The sequence below is a fragment of the Wolffia australiana genome, chromosome 7 (assembly GCF_029677425.1).
Source record: "Wolffia australiana isolate 7733 chromosome 7, ASM2967742v1".
NCBI lineage: Eukaryota > Viridiplantae > Streptophyta > Magnoliopsida > Alismatales > Araceae > Wolffia > Wolffia australiana.
This window is the reverse complement of record NC_135841.1, coordinates 5,567,591-5,586,352: the sequence shown is the minus strand read 5'-3', so window position 1 is coordinate 5,586,352 and position 18,762 is coordinate 5,567,591. Positions and strand designations below refer to the sequence as shown.

Sequence of the window (18,762 nt, the reverse complement as noted above, 5' to 3'; positions counted from 1 at the left end):
GAAGCTAATGCGTTTGTTGATGTCGATCTCTTCTAAGTTCTGAAGGAATGGGAAGCAGGCCCTGTGGCATGTTGAGATCCGCCAAAATCTTGATGGTCTTCAGGCGATAGTGCTTGTCAGCGATGTGGATCTTGGTGCCTTCGCGGTGAGCGTTGATTAGGGAATGGCACGTCTGGGACGTGATGCCCCGGATTAGACAGGATGCGTGACGATTCATGACATCACTGTCTCGTCGCGCATTTGAGGGTTTATAAAAATTCTGTCACATTCCCGCCGCATCACCATTGATCCTCATTCCGTCACGTCACCATCGCTGTGACGCCGTAACCATCACTGGTGATGGAAATAATGTCTTAATATACATAGTAAAACAAATCAAATTCTCCACGTCGAATCTGTCAATTGGTGGAATCGTCGAAGTTCCCTACTCCCTTTAGTTCGAGTCAAAGTAGAACTCGGCAGTCGCCACTTGCCAAGTCGAAGTCGGAAGTGAAAATTCCAAGGCAGAAGCCTGTCGAAGTCAAACTCGAAGTCAGAACTTTGACCGTCAAAGATCATGTTGATCTTCTCTAGCAAGTTGCAATTCTTTGCTCTTTTAGGGTGAGTTGTGCAAAAGTTTTTTGTTTTTCATGAAATTTGAGATAACGATAATGAGATATAGGGTTGTGTGATATCGTATTTATGGATGCATTCGATTCCGTGCTACCTTCGATTTCAGAAATATTTGCAAGTCTATAGACAAATTGAACGCTCTCTTTTTGGGTTATTTCAGAGGCCGATCCGTCGCTTGTGTGCCGTAATCTGTATCTTTATTGTTCATCTGAGTCAAAAATGGTTGATCAAATTGGTGATTCTTGTGATGCGTTTCTCTGGATTTTATGGGATGCCGTTTTATTTTAAAAAAAATTCAAGATCAGGATTCGGTCGTTAATGATGTCTGATAAGTGAAGATTTAATTGAGATTTTTTGTAAATTTGTCACCCCATTTCCCTAGATTGTAACTGGCATTTTTCCCAATCTACTTATCTTTCTGATTAATAAGGATTTTGGGTTTCAGATTGAAGAGCATGTTGATGTTTCTTTCTGGAGGCATGACATATATGCATGATAAACTACAAAAAATACGATGAATGGGTGAATTTTTCATTTTCTCTTGAAAATCAGTTTGTCAAGAAAAAACTTGTTAAGTATTAAAATTTTCAATCAAGAACTTAATTATAAAATTATTTATACACATAATTTTACTGCATTACTTTGATAATCACAACATATTAAACCACAAGTCACAAAATCCTTCATTTTTCCATCAAGATTAACATATAAAATTATTATATTCATAAGTCCCATGATTAAAATGTAATTATTAAAATTTAATCCGTAATCAATTCTTCAATTATATTAAAGAATGCGTCACTAAATCCTTATTTTAAAGAAATTATACACATTTCCTCGGTAACAAATTAATTATTGAAATGTATTTAACAAAACAGTAAGGTTTATATTCTTTACTTTCCCTGAATTTATTAGAAAATGCATTAAAATTCTGTCACGGACGTCATCCGTGATGAAGCTTTCGTCACATCACACGTCTGGGTTATCCCATCACCGTCACATCACCGTCACGCACAACCCATCACACGTCATCACCACCGTCATGCCCCCTGCATTTCGTCACCATTATCATCACGTCATCTGTCACGTGAACGTCATGGTGGCATGTGACGTGATGGATTACGTTTGACGATCTCTAACGTCGATGGTGTTCTTCACCATTATTAGGTTTGAGAAGAGCTTGCGAGAAAGCGGAGAGGAGGGTGAAGCTTGAGTACGGGTATTTCTAAGTCACTCATGTAGTGCTGAATATTTTAGGTTTATACAGATATCTTGGTGGTGCGTCTGAACCTAGAAAGAAAAGGGAAACAAATCTGAAGGTTTTGACTGCGGGAGCTGATCCAGCAACAGTGTATTGATTTACTTGTCGTTGCCAATACATCCTTCATACAGCAAGCGCCGTCAGAAGGTTTTATATGTTGCGAGATATTTTTGTTCTTTAAGATCTTCCTCTGTCCGTGTTTGTAATTTTGAGTTCCGTTCTGCGTTGCGCATGAACATGAAGAGAGAAGAGAGAGTAGGGAAGAGGTAGAGGTCAAAGACACAGTAGGAGAGAGGGCTCAAGAAGATGAGAGAGTAGTTAGTCATTGTATTTTCAAGAAATCAAAGTGGTAGATGTTGCTTTCTATTTATAGTGCATAAATAATAAAAATATCTACATTTAAGTTGTTCGAACAATACTAGCCATTATAAATTGCTATAACAGCTCTATCGGACCATATCCTTACTGTCTATCTGTTTCCTGTCTAGATTGAATCCTGACCGTCTATCTTTTACTGTCTATGTTGAATTCTAGCCGTCTATCTTTTCCTATATTGAATCCTAGCCACTAATTCTCTTAACGAGTATAAGGTACGTGTTCTTTTATTACTAGACTAATCTTATACTATGTCCTACTAGCCGCTGCTTTGTTGAAGTGACGAGTCAATGGTGAGTTAAGCTCCTTAACACCCCCCTGCAAGATCGTCACAGATGACATTGTGCATGTTACTGAGAAAAGAAAAAATATTATTTGCAAGCAATTTTGTTAGTGAGTCTGACAATTGATGATTATTGTCAGCGAATTGCACTCTCAGAGCTTTGGCTGCCAGTTGTTCACGTACGGAATGATAATCAATTTGTATGTGTTTCGTGCGAGCATGAAACATCAGATTGGTAGCCATATATGTGGCACTCATGTTGTCACACCGCAATTTTCCATGTTTTATATTTTTAGTATAGACAAAAAGTACCTCGATTGAATAAGGATAAACCCCTTTTGATGTGGTACCAATTCTATTCCAATAAAGTATTTAGTAGGACAAAGATCACAGATTGAAAATTGTTCATGTAATTTACACACAATATTTTTTATTTCATTAGTTTCAGGAGACATTATTGAAATATCATCATCATATATTAGAATGAAAACTGGGTTCCCATCTTGTCTGAAAAACATAGATGCATCCGTTTTAGAATTGATAAAACTAAGAGATTGAAGTGATGATGACAATTTATGAAACCAATACTTGAGTTGATTCCTTTAAACCATATATTAATTTTTACGTAGGCAAATGAAATCAGGGTGTGAAGTGTCTTTGAAACCTGGAGGTTGCTCCATGTAGACATTTTCTTCTAGATCCCCATGTAGAAGTGTATTTGACACATCAATCTGATAAATTTTCCAGTTGTTGCTAATAGCTCATGATAAAAGTAATCATAATGTTGTGTGTTTAATCACAAGACTAAATGTTTAAGTAAAATCAAATCCTTCCTGCTGATTAAATCCCTTAGCTACTAATAAGGCTTTATCTCTATCTATATTTTCATCGGATTTGTATTTTAGTTTGTATACCAATTTACACCCGATGATATAATGATTTTGATTTATTGGAACCAAAACCCATGTTTTGTTTTGAATGAGCACATCATGTTAAACTTTCATTTCTTGCATCCAGTTGTTATTCTTGGATTCTTCGGTGTAAGTAGCTGGCTCAATGCATCCTGGGCATGTAAATAAGTATTCTGAAACAGGATGCTTGATAGCTGAAAATGATATGTGGGTATTCTCATGATTGTAAATATCACTAAAGTTTCTTTACTTTAAGAGTTACTCCTAGCTAATCAGTATGATCAAGTGTACCAGAAATTTCTTGTATAATGAAATATACTGAAATTGATGAAGATTTATCCGTGTGTTTATTCAGTACTGATGTTGACATACGATTGTCTCGTTGCACATTCAGTATTGAAATTTTGTATCAGTGACTGATTTATTTTATCAGTATAATATGCAGAACTATTATCATCAGTTACAGAATTCTGTTCTGATGATAATATACATTGTGTTTTATCTATAATTGAAATAGTGGATGCTCTGGTCGGGTAAGATCCAATTATTCCTTTGTACTGATTATAAGCAAACGCAAATGGAAAAATATGTTCTTCAAAAACTACACGTCTTGAAATATAAATTATACCTGTTTAGAGTGACAAACACCTGTAGCCATTGCCCATCATGCTGTATTCTATGAAAGAACATTTTTTCTGACTGTGAATCAAATTTGTGCTCTACATAAGATCTTAGGATAGAAAATACACCATAAAATATTTAAGAAAGAGTAACCTGGTTTAGTTTTTATTAGAGCCTCAAAAGGTGATTTTGTTTTATAGGACAGTAGTTGGTAATCTATTGCTGAGATATGTAGCTGTGGCTATTGCCTCATCCCAAAATTTATTTGGCATTGAAGCATGATTGAGTAATGCCAATGCTGTTTCCACTGCATTCCTATGTTTTCGCACTGCTGTTCCGTTTTGTTCTGGGTTATGAAGACATGATACCCGATGATCAAGCCCCTGTGATTTTAAGATTGGGTGGAGAGATTAATGTTCTCCATCCCAATCTGACTGAAAATATTTAATTTTAGTAGAAAATTTATTTTCTATTGTTTTCTCAAATTCAACCAATTTAGATTCTTCTTCACTTTTTCATTTTAGCTGATATAATCAGGCGCTCTGTATACAGCAATGAAAACTACATAATAGGAGAAACAAACGTTTGAAAGAAAAGGTGAAGGTCCCCACAATTGAGAATGAATAATTTTGAGTGGTATGTTAGAACCAGGATGACTAGTTAAAGAAGAGAGCCTATGTGATTTTGAAATTCTGCATGAATCACATACAAACTGTTTTGAAAGATCTGAAAAGCAAGCTGGAACTTTTTTATAACTAGTTGTAAAACTCAAAATTGAGGATGCGCAAGTCTCAAATGCCATGTATTTGACGATGTTTTTTTTCTAATTAATGCAGCTAGTTTGTAAATCAATGGCCTTATACAGCAAATCCCATATTTAATTGTTCCCCTAAGAAAGATGTGGCTGGTTTTGTCATCCTTCACAAGGCAGTAAGATGGCAAAATTCCACAAAAACATCATCCTACAATTAACTTATTTACAAATGATAAGTTCTTTTGAATTTCTAGCACGTGAAGTATATCTTTAAGAAACAAATTCTTATCATAAAATAGAAAGTGTAGAAGAATTTTCAGAAATAGTTTTCAAACCTGTACCATTACCAGCTTGTAGTTGCTCGTTTCCTTAAAAAATTGTGGAGTTTGAGATCATGTTTGGATCTAATGTGACATGATATGTTGCTCCACTATCTCAAAACCATACTCCATTCTCTAAGCTGTTAATGGTGTATGCTTGTGGTGTAGACTGATAAGTTTGTCTATATTGCCCCGAATCTTGTTGAATTCTTGTGAATTATTGGGCACTCTCTTGCTTGATGGCCAGATTGAGAGAAAATCAGATACCTAGGTAAAAATCTGTTAGGCCTTCCTCCTCCTCTTCTACGATTCTGACTATATCAGCGTGAATGATAGTTGTCTATTTGTGGAGTTTGCTAGAAGATGAGCTTGGAATCTGACTATTGGTAGGCATAGGATAAAAAACACTAGTACTTGCCTTTTGTTGGTATGTAAGGTCAACATCGTGTGCCTTGAGATTTGTTATATCATGAAGATTAGCATTTACACACAAAACAAGCTGGCTATATATAGGTACTAATCATCTTAGAAGGATGTAGTTTTGTGTATCATCATCATTTTTCACTCCAATGGCTTCTAATGATTCAATAAGAAATCATAAGTGTCTCACATATTAGTCGTTAGTCATTGTACTGTTGGTCATGGTGTGAAACTGACGATGAAGATCCATAACTCCTGCTTTATTTCTAGTAGAGAAGGTACTTTCCAGCAGATTGCAGGCTTCTTTGGTAGTTTTAGCTCCATTGATGCACAGAATGACTGATTCTGACAAGGTTGAGTGAAGAAAACCCAAAACTTTCTGGTCATTCTTCAACCATTACCTGTATTCCAGATTCTTGACAAGGTTTCCCTGTGACTCTTGAACAAAAACTGAGGGAGAGTCATCTTGAGCAAAGGCTAGCATCTCATACCTGTTGAGAACTGGAAGAATTCAACTCTTCCAGATTCGGTGGTTGTCATCGTTGAGCCTGACTAGTATTGTGGCTCCTGCCATGATATTGAAGGGGACTTGTCCAACGGTATCAACACTCCTCGTGGACACTGAAGAAGTCGAAGGCATAACTGCGACAGATATATCTACTGGTTTGACGGTCAACTGCTCTCATATCAAGATGAGTTTTGTTGAGCGTTGATCAGGAATATGAGGAGAGAAGATAGACTAGAGAAGAGAGAGAGGGCCAAGGCAGGGAAGGAGAGAAGGCTCAAAAAGACAAGAGAGAGTAATTAGAATCATTGTATTTCCCCCAATTTAAAGTCGTACATGTTAGTTTCTCTTTAAAGTGCCTAATTAAAAAAAATATGTATGTTTAAGTTGTTCGAACATAGCCGTTACAACATACTTTAACGGCTATATCGGATCATATCCCAACAGTCTATCTGTTTCTTGTCTATATTGAATCCTGGCCGTCTATCGTTTCCTGTTTATGTTTAATCACAGCGGAATATCTTTTCATATATTTAATCCTACCCACTAATTCTCAGAATGAGTTTTGGGTATGTGTCCTTTTATAACTAGTCTAATAGTATAATATGTCCTATTGGCCGCTGCTTCGTTGAAATAGCAAGTCGATGGCTAGTAAAACTCCTCAACAAATTGGATGACGAATCAAGTGATTAAGTCACTTTTGTTGCGGAATTCGCTGCATTCCTTTGCTTGGAGTCCAAATTGAAAAATAATTTGGCATCTTGGCTAAAAGCTATTGCTTTTCCCTCTCCCTCTTCCATGATTCTCATTGTATTTTGTGCCGTGGTATTCATCTCTTATTTTCTGGTTATAAGCCTGTACATTTCGAGTTCAAGTATATTTGGCAGATGGAAGAAAAAATTCACCTGTGTTTTGTTGCTGATATGACATATATGCATCACGAGCCTTTCAACTCGTGAATATATCATCAAGTTCCATGTTACTGATGTTAGCATTCATGCTAACTACAAATTGAGAGTATTATGTTCTTAGGCTTCTCAGGAATGTGAAAATCATGGGGGGCTCATTAATCACTTCATTTGCAATTTCAAGCAATTTAACTATTGATCTGAAATAGGCTATATAGTCATCAGTTTTCATTGTACCTTTTGTCGTGGTATGAAAATGCCGGTGAAGTTCCATACGTTTTGATTGACTACGATTTGAGAAGACATTCTCAAGTTTCTCCCATGTTTATTTGGAAGATCTTGTTTTCTGACGCATGGAACTATGGTTCTTGACAATGTTGAGTGCAGAAAACCTATAACTTTTTAATCTAGCTTCGTTCTGAATCTGCAACAGAAGTGGGTGGAGATAATCCTTCAATGTATTTGTACTAAATCTTACTCATTTGAAATCGACAAAGTGTAACTCTTACACGCTTGATAGTAGGCTTTGCCCGTCCCAATACCGGTATCGGATGGCGGAATTGGGACGGATGCTGTATCGGATACCGAAAATGAAATTTCCGGTTTCCATTTTTTTCGATATCTGGATGCCGGATATCGGTATCTGATATTGGTTGCTACAGTGCCAATATCCAATACCGGTATCCGTATCGATGTCGGCTTCCATCTCCGTCTCAAGGGGACATATGACGGTACTGGATATCGGATGTGGATATCGAAAACTGATATCCACACCGGACTTTTGACCTACGTTTGAAGAGGTCAACCATGTATTTTAGATTCAAACTATTGAGTTAAAAATATACCGTCAGACCACGGAGGTGCCAAGGCTCACATGGATGGCAGCGGATGGCAGCACACAGTGGACGGTGGAGGCGAAGGGCGGCAGTGGATAGCGGCATCAGAGGGGGCACGTTGGACGGCGACGGAGGGCGCACGGTAATCCTCAATCTATCCTCTCCCATTCCCCCATTGTCTATATTTCTCTCCTCAATCTCACATTCAACTATTCATTAATCTACATCATTCTCTCTTCGTTTATCTCCATCTCTCTTTTGCTCTGTTCTCTCTGTAGCTCTATGTTTCTCCCTATATGCATATTATACTCTCTCCCTCTTGATTTCTTTCGTTTCATCATTCGTCAATCTCTCTTCCTTTTGGCTCATTTGTCTCTCTCTTGTATCTATCATTATCTCTCGTCTTTTCAAAAGAATCTACCACTCTCTCTTTTATATCTCTCTATCTGCGGATTTATATCTCTTTCTCTCTTTCCATCATTTATCACTCTCTTCCTCTCTCCCGCTCGCCTTCTATTTTTCCTCTATCCTTCTCTCACTAAGTAAACTCCTTAATGTTCCTCTCTCTCTCTCTCCCACTCACTAAATTTGTCTATCTCCTTAATCCTCTCAAACTCTCTTGAACTCGCTGAATCCTGTCTAGTTCTCCACCTCTCACGCTCTATTCTTCTCCCATCTTTCGTCCTCCTCATTCCCAAATCCGAATATGTTAACTTCTCATTCTATTACTATCTAAAATTCTTTACCTCTTAAATTCTCTAAAGTCACAAAATTCCCCCATTTCTCTTTTCTTCTCCTCCTCCCACTCCCTAAACTCTCTTGAATTCTCTGAATCCTGTCTAGTTCTCTATCTCTCACTCTCTATTATTATCTTATCTCTCATCATCTTCATTCCCAATTTTGAATATCATGACCTCTGTCTCTCTCTTATTTTCACAAAAGTCTCAATCTCTCCAATCCTCTTAAATTCTCTAAAGTCTAAATTTCCCCCCAATTCTCTTTAATTCTCATTCTATCACTCTCTAAAAGTCTCCATCTCTTAAATTCCCTCAATTCTCCTCAATGCTCTTTCTCTCTCTCTCTAAATTTCTCCACCACTTAAAGTCACTCAATCTCCTAAATTCACTTAACTCTCCTCAACGCTCCATCTCTCACTCTTTAAATTTCTCCACCATTTAAAGTCACTCAATTTCCTAAATTCCCTCAAATCTCCTCAATGCTCCATCTCTCACTCTCTAAAGTTATCCTCCACATAAAGCCCAACCGGCACGTGCGGCAGCAAGGACGGCGTGGGACGAGTTCAACCAACACCTGACAGAGGTCGTGCCTGATGACGGAGTGGTCACTCTACTATCCCCTTGCTTGTTGTTGTTACGAGGGAGCTGTTGTCCGTATGTGCGACAAGCACACCTGCCAAGCGCATGTTCTCGATGGCCAACGCTTTTGTCACGTACAAGAGATCGCTTCTGTCGCCGATCACCATCGAAACTCTAATCACTGTGAAGTGTTGGCTCCGTGCGTACAACAAACGATGGAACACTGACGCTGATCTGGAGTCGAATGGCGATGATGATGAAGATGATGTGGTCGCATGTGATAGAGGTACACATCAAACTCATTAACTACATGTTTCCCATTTTTAACAAAATGTCTTTTTATTCTTTAACCTTCGCTACACAGGTGGCGACCAATTGAGTACAAACCTCTGACATCACCATGCTGGCGTGCTCTTATGCCCAGGGGGATAGCGTGTTTTTTGACATGGCATCCTTTGTTCACGACTTTGCACCGATGTCCGAAACAACTTGTCAATTTTAGTAAACATTCAGAATTGTTCCTCTTACGTCATATTTATTATTTCTACTATCTGAAAAAGGTATTGATTATATTATGCAATTTTATTCTCTTAAAATTACCATACATTAATTTCGTTACGAAAATCAATTTCAAGTCTAAAAAATTTCCTCCACAAATATTTTACAGTCTCCCCTTATAATTAAGCATTCAGTTTTATTATTCCACTTACCAACTATTTAAATTATCTAGCAAAGGTACTAATTATAGTATATAATCTTATTTTCTTGAAATTACATTACATTTGATTTGTTAATAAACTGATTGTATGACCAGAAATACTTTGCAGTCTCCTCTTATTATTAAACCGTCAGTTTTATCATTTCCCTTACTAACTATTTATCATATCTACTAAAGGTATTAATTATATTATGTAATTTTATTTTCTTACTATTACATTACATTAAATTCGTTAATAAATTAATTGTATGCCCACAAATATTTCATAGTCTCCCCCTTATTGCTCTTACTAACTATTTCTATTATCTATTAGAGGTATACTTTATATTATGGGATTTTATTTTCCTAAAATTACCGTTTATTAATTTTGTTCTAACCTTGACTGTAAGTCTAACCAAGCACTTCCCTAATATCTTATACACTACACGTATTATTTACATTACGCAATTTTATTTTCTTAAAATTACATACATTAATTTCAACAGAAAGTTAGTTGTAAAGTGTAAAATAACCCATCCCACTAATAAATTACACTCTCCCCTTATTATTATACCGTCAGATTTATTATTCATCTTTTTAACTATTTCTATTATCTATAAAAAAATTAGATATATGTTGCAGTTTTATTTTCTTAAGACTCTACTATATTAATGTTGATCTAACATTTATTAAGGCCCACATATATGTTGTATTAATTACATCGTGCAGTTTTATTTTCTTAAGACTCTATTATATTAGTTTCGATCTAACATTATTTAAGTCCCACATATAAGTTGTATTAATTTTATCAAGCAATTTTATTTTCTTAAAATTACCGTACATTAATTTTCGACAGAACATTAGTTGTAAGTGTAAAATAACCCATCCCACAAATAAATTACGCTCTCCCCATATTATTAGACCATCAGTTTTATTATTCATCTTTTTAACTATCTATATTATCTATATTTATTAAAAAATTAGACATATGTTGCATTTTTATTTCCTTCAGATTCTATTATATTAATTTCTTTCTAACATTATTTAAGGCTCACATTTTTGTCGCATTTTTTGACATGTGATTATGATGTGAATTTTGACATATAAATTTCGACATATGATTGCACAACGTAGCATCTATGGGCGTGCATAATCAGATTTACATGTGTAGCGGCTGAGGCAACTATAATCACCAACAGAAATTAGAAATGTTTCATATGGGATTGCGGTGGAATGCCAAACAGATGTGCATATCAGTTCTGATATCCGGATATTGGTTTTTGATATCCGGATATCAGTTTTTGATATACGGATATCGGAAACCGATATCTGGCATCCGGTATCCGCCTCGTCCCTCCCCCCCGATATCCGGTATCGATATCTGTCCAACTGCTTATGGACGGATATCGACCGATATCCGATATCCGATATCCGGCACCGTCCCACTTTTTCCCGGATATCCGATAACGGTTGTCCGATACCGGATGACGGACGGATATCGGTTTGGCATTTAGTACTTTATAGTTTTGATTGGTCAGCTTGATAGACATTATTGTGCCAGTTGGAACAAATGACGGGACTTGTCCTGCGGCTGTCAAAGCAGCAGACTCAGGAATGCTCATGATGAAGGTCCATAAGTTGAGTTTTCAAACTCTCAGATGCTTCTTTACATCGCTGGCTTTGAAACCATGCAAAGACCTCTCGAGAATGTAGAGAACGATGAAGAAGAGAGAAGAATGAAGATAGATGAGATGGAGAGATATGAAAAGAGATCAGAAGTTGAGATTGTTTATCTTCCTTAATCATTTCTTATTGCAGATTCGTTTATATTTATATGAATAAGTGTTAAAGCCTAGTTATAAGTAGTTATAAATCGAGATCTATAACTACCTTAGTTTCTTTCTGACCATTTGGTTTTTTGACGATTATGTTTACTATCAAGATTTAATCATATCCGGTAGATTTAATCCTATCTAGACATAATCCTAGGCATCTATATTTTCCTATGTTTAATCCTATCCATCTATTTCTCTTAACGAGTGTAGATACATGTTCATATTTTACTATTCCATTTCTTATTTTAGATCCTATTGGTCTTGCATTCCTCTTTAGAGGGAGAGAATGAGAGAGCGAGATAGAGAGAGAGGGAGGGAGCGGGAGAGGGAAGGGGAAAGGAAGGGAAGAGAGAGGGTGAGGAAGAGGACGAGATAGAGAAAAAGGAAGAGATAGAGGGAGAGGGAGAGGGAGAAACAGAGAGGGAGTGAGAGGAAGAGGAAGGAAGAGAGAAAGGGAGAGGGAGAGGAAGAGGGAGAGGGAGAGGGAGAGAGAGAGGGAGAGGGAGAAGGTGAGGGAGAGAGAGAGATAGCGAGAGAAAGAGAGCAATAGAATGCACGAGAGATAGAAAGAGAGCGAGAAAGAGAGAGAGAGAGAGCAAGAGAATGTGCGAGATATAGAAAGAAAGCGAGCAAGAGAGAGAGCAAGAGAAAGAGAGCAATAGAATGCACGAAAGATAGAAAGAGAGCGAGCAAGAGAGAGAAAGAGCAAGAGAATGCACGAGAGATAGAAAGAGAGCGTGTAAGAGAGTGAGGGAGAGCCAGAGAAAGACAGCCACAGAATGCGCGAGATATAGAAAGTGGGTGAACAAGTGAGGGAGAGAGAGAGAGCAAGAGCATGCCCAAGAGATAGAAAGGGAGCGAGCGAGGGAGAGAGCAAGAGAAGGCCGGAGAGATAGAAAGAGAGCGCCGGAGAGAGAGCGAGGTAGGGAATGCACGAGAGATAGAAAGAGAGTGAGCATGATAGAGAGGGAGAGAGACAGCAAGAGAATGCACGAGAGATAGCACGAAGGCAAGCAAGAGAGATAAAGAGAGAGAGGGAGACATAGAGAGAGAGAGGAAGAGAGAGAGTCGGGGAGACAGATAGACAGACAGAGAGCGAGGGAGAGAGGAAGACAGAGAGCGCGCGCGTGAGAGCATGAGAGAGAGAGAGAGAGAAAGAGATTTCGACCAGGGAAGCAATGAAGAAGAACCTTAGGTATTTGATAATCTTCACCTTGGAAACTAAAGTAATGTGTATGATTCTTACTGTTTCAGCATCACCTGTTTTGATGAAGAAATGAAACGGTTTTCCTCGGTTTGTCACTATGTATCTCTGTCTATCTCTCTTTCTCTCTCGCTCTCACTATTCCTTGGTCTTTCTTTAGTTCTCTGGTTGCAGTCTCTATTTCCGGGTATCTATGGCGAAACAAGGTCTTGTAGGTGGAGAGATATTTTCATGCAAGACGTAAATTCCACAAGACGGGTGGTGACGATGGCGAAGATGGACGCGGCGAGGATGGTGGTGACCGAAAAGATGTAGTGGGAGAGGATGGTGGTGACTGAAAAGATGAAGCCCATTAGAAGATGGTGGCGATAAAGATGGTGGGATGAGCGTGCTGATGGATGTGGGCTGAGAGGAGATTCAGATCTAGAACTTGAGAGATTAAGATCAACAACAAGAATAACGATAGATGAGGAGGAGAGAGCGAGAGAGGAGAGAGATAAGGACACAAGAAAATGGTGAAGATTGTTATTATTCTACACTTGTGTCTTTAAAATTGGCTCGTATTTATAGTACAGTATAATGGAAAACTTTCTATTTTAATCATATTCGTAAAACGTTGGAATGAATCCTTTCCGTGTTCCTATGTACGGTTTAAGCAAAACACTGTTATCTTTGGTTTTATCTATGTTTGAACCTAGATTTAATCCAGGCGGCTTTGCTGGCTCCTCTTCCTCAAGCACAAGCGGAGAGGAGACGTTGAGCTTTCTCCTTAGAAGCGGAGGGAAGATGTGGATATTCCATGGCCTAGTGCATTCCATTGTCATCAAATGAGTAGAGAAAAATAATAATGCATCAAAATAAATATATTTATTCAACATCCTCTTCGAGGGCACTGTTCGAAGTAGAGCACGGACTATGCAGTAGCTCTCATGCTTCCCTGCTCCTCGAGTTCAAAGGCAGACGCGGGGTATGTTTTCGACAGACCCACAGGCGTCCTGAAAGTAATCTTGGTGATGTCTTTGGGATCGACGTAGAACTCTCCCAGAGATATCCACATGAGAAGCTCCTTGGATTTTACACCCGTTACTTGGCGCATTCGGCGGTCCTCCACGAAGCCGGTGACCTCGGCGCCGAAGGAGACGAGGCGCCCCGCCTTGCGGAAGGTGTAGTTGAGGGCCTTCTTCTGCCGCAGCCAAACGAAGCCGGTTCGGCGGTTGATGCCGATCTCTTGCACGTTCTGAATGGGAAGCAGGCCCCGAGGCATGTTGAGCTCCTCCAAAAGCTCGATTGTCTTCTGGCGGCAGAGCTCGTCGCCCCTGTAGATTTCCGCCCCTTCGCGGTGAGCGTCGATGGAATTCTTGGCCATTGTATGGTTTGAGAAGGACTCGCAAGAAAGTGGTGAAGAGGATGAAGCTAGAGTATGGGTATTTATAAGCTTCTCATGTATGGGTGAATCGTCTTTGTATATACAGATATCTCGAAGGTACGTCAGAACATGAAAAGAAAAGGGAAATGAATCTGAGGGTTTTGACATGTCGGAATGATCCAACAATATCGCATTGACGTCCGTTTCTCTGCGGATCAGCCCATCGTACCGTGGGCGCTGTCTCTCGTTTTGCCATGTTGAGGCAGCCGTTTGTCGTTTTAACTCTTAGTCCCTCGTTATTTGCCTGAACGGATACGGCGTATTCGTTAAAGGTGGATAAGCCGGCGTTTAATGGCACCGTCCACGGAAACACCGCACCGAACTTGGCGGGTCACTTATTCTCCGGCTTTTCTATCCGGTTGACTTAGAAACCGCGATACCGCTTGAGTTCAATCGATTACAATCGTCAACCCGTAAACCACAAGTTAAGAGGTATAGGTGCTTAATCTGAGAGAGATACTGGAAGAAGACTAGCGAAAGCCATGAGAAGACATGAATAGAGCAAGCAAACTGTCCCGCAGAGAGAGAGAGAGAGAGAGAGAGAGAGCGGGAGAGATAAGTAGATAGATAAGTGGATAGATAGATAGAGATAATAGATAGAACGAGAGAGGAAGATAAATATATATAGAAAGAAAGAGAGAAAGGGAGATAGAGATAGAGATAAAGAGACAGAGAAAAGGAGAGAGGAATATAGAGAAAGAGACAAAGAAATGAGAGAGAGATAGAGTGAAAGATACAGAGAAATGGAGTGAGAGATAGAGAGAAAGAGACGAAGAAGGGGAGAGGAAGACAGAGAGAAAGAGAAAAAGAGAGAAAAAAGAGAGTGAAAGAGAGATAGTGGTATACACAGTTGGAGAGAGATGGAGGTAGCGATATAAAGATAATTGGACTGAGAGAGATAGATGTATAGTATAAGAGATAGAAAGCGACTCAAAAAGAGACCTTGAACGTTACTAAATCAATTGTCATCCAAGATGTTTGGTATAATGGTTTTCGGAAGTGCTAACCTTTATAGGCGAGGGCATTGGATGATCAATTGGGCAGGTCTCTTGTAAGAGAATGTGCAAGGCCTTCATCAATTTCCAAATTGATCCCTAAGTTTATCATAAGCACTAGAAAATGGTTTTTCATTTTAGGTTTGTGCAAAAACAAGTTTCAAAAAATGGTAGAATATGAGATAAACCTATACTTAACCCCTTCTAATGATGGAAATATATGTGGCCGCCAGGACAGGTCCATAATGGATACATCAAGCTTTTTAAATCACAGTAGTGAATTTAAATGTAAAGCATTTTGAAAAAGTAACATAGTGTTTGAAACCTATAGTAAACCACTTCTCATGATCGAAATATATGTTGATCTCAAACCAATCACTCAATGGATACCTGATCTGACTTAGGAAATTATGATTATATCATAGTACATATATCAAATGTCTTTAAGCATGTCTTCAAAATATTTATATCAAAATTATAAACCAGGAGGGGATCAAAGTAATTGGCTACGATATTACTGTCTAGTCTCACTCATATGATTAATACGATAGGTCTTGTAGCCATTATTGTGGAGAAACTAAGGGTCAATAGTGGGTTCTCCTTGTCATAAAGAGTTTGTTGTGATGATGTGATGAAGTCCTTGGCCCAGGTTGTGGAAACCAGAGTAGAGGCCTTTGATGACCTTCGAGTGCATCAATACTAACATGGGTGATGCATCAGGGTTTGAGAGTTCACCATAACCAAAGAAAACCTACGAGGACAAAGCAGCTGACGGAATATACATACAATCATTGATAATATACAAGTTCCATGAGCAAGGTGATACATACTCTAGAGAGCAAGGTGTAGCGAGGAACCTGATTGGTTCCATACTGATAGGTTCGCCATTAACTAATATATATGATGGTATAATTCATTAACTTTGAAGGGCAATAAATGTTACTGAGCCATACGAATTGTTAACTAGACTAATACATGGGGCTAGAGGGTCACACGCAAGTTATGTTTTATACGTCAAAAGATACACATAAAGGTTAAGGTTTTTGTTGAAAAATACCCACTTGGTGTAAATTGGGAAAAGTCATGAATGAAACTTATCCAAGCTAGAATTATCCTGGGTCCTTTCTGCTCTTTTCCCTTCTTCCCTTTGCTCTACTATATGGCCGATGCATGTATGACATGGTAACACAAGAAATGGACAGGTAACAGATGGTCATGAGTATGGCCAAGGAAATGGACAGGTATTTTTAAAGTATGTCAAAAGGTGATTTATAATTGCTTCACTATACTTGAGTACTTAATTACTTTAGTAGAAAATTCCTTTGTGCCAATTATGCATTTGGGTGTTGTCTATTGAAATTTAACGCAAGAATGAAAAAAACTGATGTAATGCCATATAAGTTTTACTTTTTCATCAAATGCAGCAGGTAATGTTTATGTATACTTTTAAAATCACAAAACACAAACACATATTTGAAAGATAAAAACCCTGAGACTTCTTGATATATGAAACTTAGTTATTTTATCGATGGCTGGAATTAATCACTCTCATAAATAATCTGTTTATGATAATTTATATTCAATATTTTGATGCATGCAAAACCCTTTAAGTAGACAACTACGAATTTCACACAATAATCTTATCATATAAAGAGTCCTACACTAGAATTTATTGAAAATTATATTAGACAATAATATGAATACTCTACATTTAACGTATCAATTAAGAAATTTTCCTATACTTTAATAGATGACGAAGTTTTAGCACAAATGTACACTCTTTGTTTTAACCCATCATGATGTTCTGGCAACCAAACTGTTAGAAAGAGCGATAGATAGAGAGATGAAGGAGAATCTTCTCTATTTCATAATCTTGACTTAGCAAAAGAACATAATGTGAATGGTTTCAACTTTTCTATGATAACCTGTATTAATATGGAAAGGAAATTATTATATCTGTGTGTCTGTCTTTCTGTCTGTCCCTCTCTCTCTTCCCTTTTATCTGTTAGGTCTCTAGCTGAAGTTCTTGTTTTTTATAAATTCAGCAATATTGGTGCTTCATGTGGATAAAGAAATTGATGCAAGACAGGGGTGCATGAAACAGGTGGTGAGGATGGTGAAGTGAAATGTAGCAAGAAAAGATGATGTGCCGCTGAAGGTTGTGGTGATCAAGATGACAGGATGAAATGGTGATAGATGTAGACTCCAAACAATGTCATGACGTATGTGGATTTAGTGGATGTCCCATACAGTCCTCAAGGGTAGATTATTGCCTGACAGTGGAAGTTGGGTGCCACACTTTGTACAATCCAGAAACATAAGTGGAGGTGGGATGAGATGCTCACTACAGACGGGCTATGTGGAGATAAGCATGAGCCAGATACTGGCTGGATCATGAAGGTGGTACTCAAGGATGGGCAGCTATAGGCTATAACGGTGGGTTTAGGTAGAAGTAGTGTCAAAAGTTCACCCAAAAAATAAGTGCATGATGACGACATCATAATATGGTTATATTCATGTGAAAGTGGGGAGGCGTGCTGAGTAGAAGGAAGCATCTTGCATGATAGATAGGAACATGGGTCAGGCATTCTCCAGGTTGGCTAATAGGCAACTGCAAACTGAAACTGTAAACATTCTGTATTCAAAGTTCACTTATGTCTACTTCAAGGGAGATAGATTCTCTGTCTTTTTTAGCAAGATATTTAAAAATATGAAGACATAAATCTTTAGAAAGGAAGTGAAAAAACTGTTATGCTTTATTCTAATGTGTGAGGTTAGCCATTATAGTAGACATTCACTTTTCTATTAAAAAAAAAAAAAAAAATCAGTTGATGGATATAGGGTATTCTTAACTCAGAAGACTAAGTATATAATGAAAGAAATATCAATAGAGTGAAAGATAAAAAATCAATACACAAACAGGTTGGATGTATAAAAACAGCGAAGCACATATAAAGTGAAATAGAAATGCATGGAAAGATGAGTGTTTATAGGGAGATAAATATCCAAAGATAGATAGGACAATGGAAAGGTATTTATATATGAGTATACGTTATGTGAGAAAGATGGAGATAGGTGTAATGTAAAAACAACCTAAATTATGTGCTTAATCTAAGTAATTAGCACAACTTTATCCATTAAAATATGGAAAAATAGGGTTGTTATCATATATATTTACACATTAATTACTTTTTCAAGTAAATCCTGAATTTCTCAAATTTTGTATTAATTAATGTACTTTTATGGAATTTATTTCAGCTTGGAATAATTTTATTTAATAACAGGTCTAAAAATAGATTTGAATTCTAATTAATGTGTAGATGTATTACTGAATTTTCTAGATTTTTTTGGAGTTTTACTGGATTATTTTGGGAATTTATTCAAAGAAGAAATGAATTTTATAATGGAGACAGGATATAATTTTAATAAAATAGTAGTTTAAATCTATTTCTATAGTGGGAGGGACGTTTCTGAAATTTTGGT

The 18,762-nt window shown here is 37.6% G+C and overlaps 1 protein-coding gene across 1 annotated transcript; it reads right to left on the bottom strand.

Moving 5' to 3' along the window:
- Positions 1-13,690: 13,690 nt before the first annotated feature.
- LOC144705677 (uncharacterized) lies at positions 13,691-14,273 on the bottom strand. Its single transcript, XM_078578448.1, has one exon. The coding sequence runs from the start codon at positions 14,222-14,224 to the stop codon at positions 13,772-13,774; it is 453 nt and encodes a 150-aa protein (XP_078434574.1). The 5' UTR covers positions 14,225-14,273; the 3' UTR covers positions 13,691-13,771.
- Between the last annotated feature and the right edge of the window lie 4,489 nt (positions 14,274-18,762).

Bases quoted from the DNA above. Each gene is read 5' to 3' on its own strand.
- LOC144705677 (XM_078578448.1), bottom strand. From the start codon at position 14,224: ATGGCCAAGAATTCCATCGACGCTCACCGCGAAGGGGCGGAAATCTAC.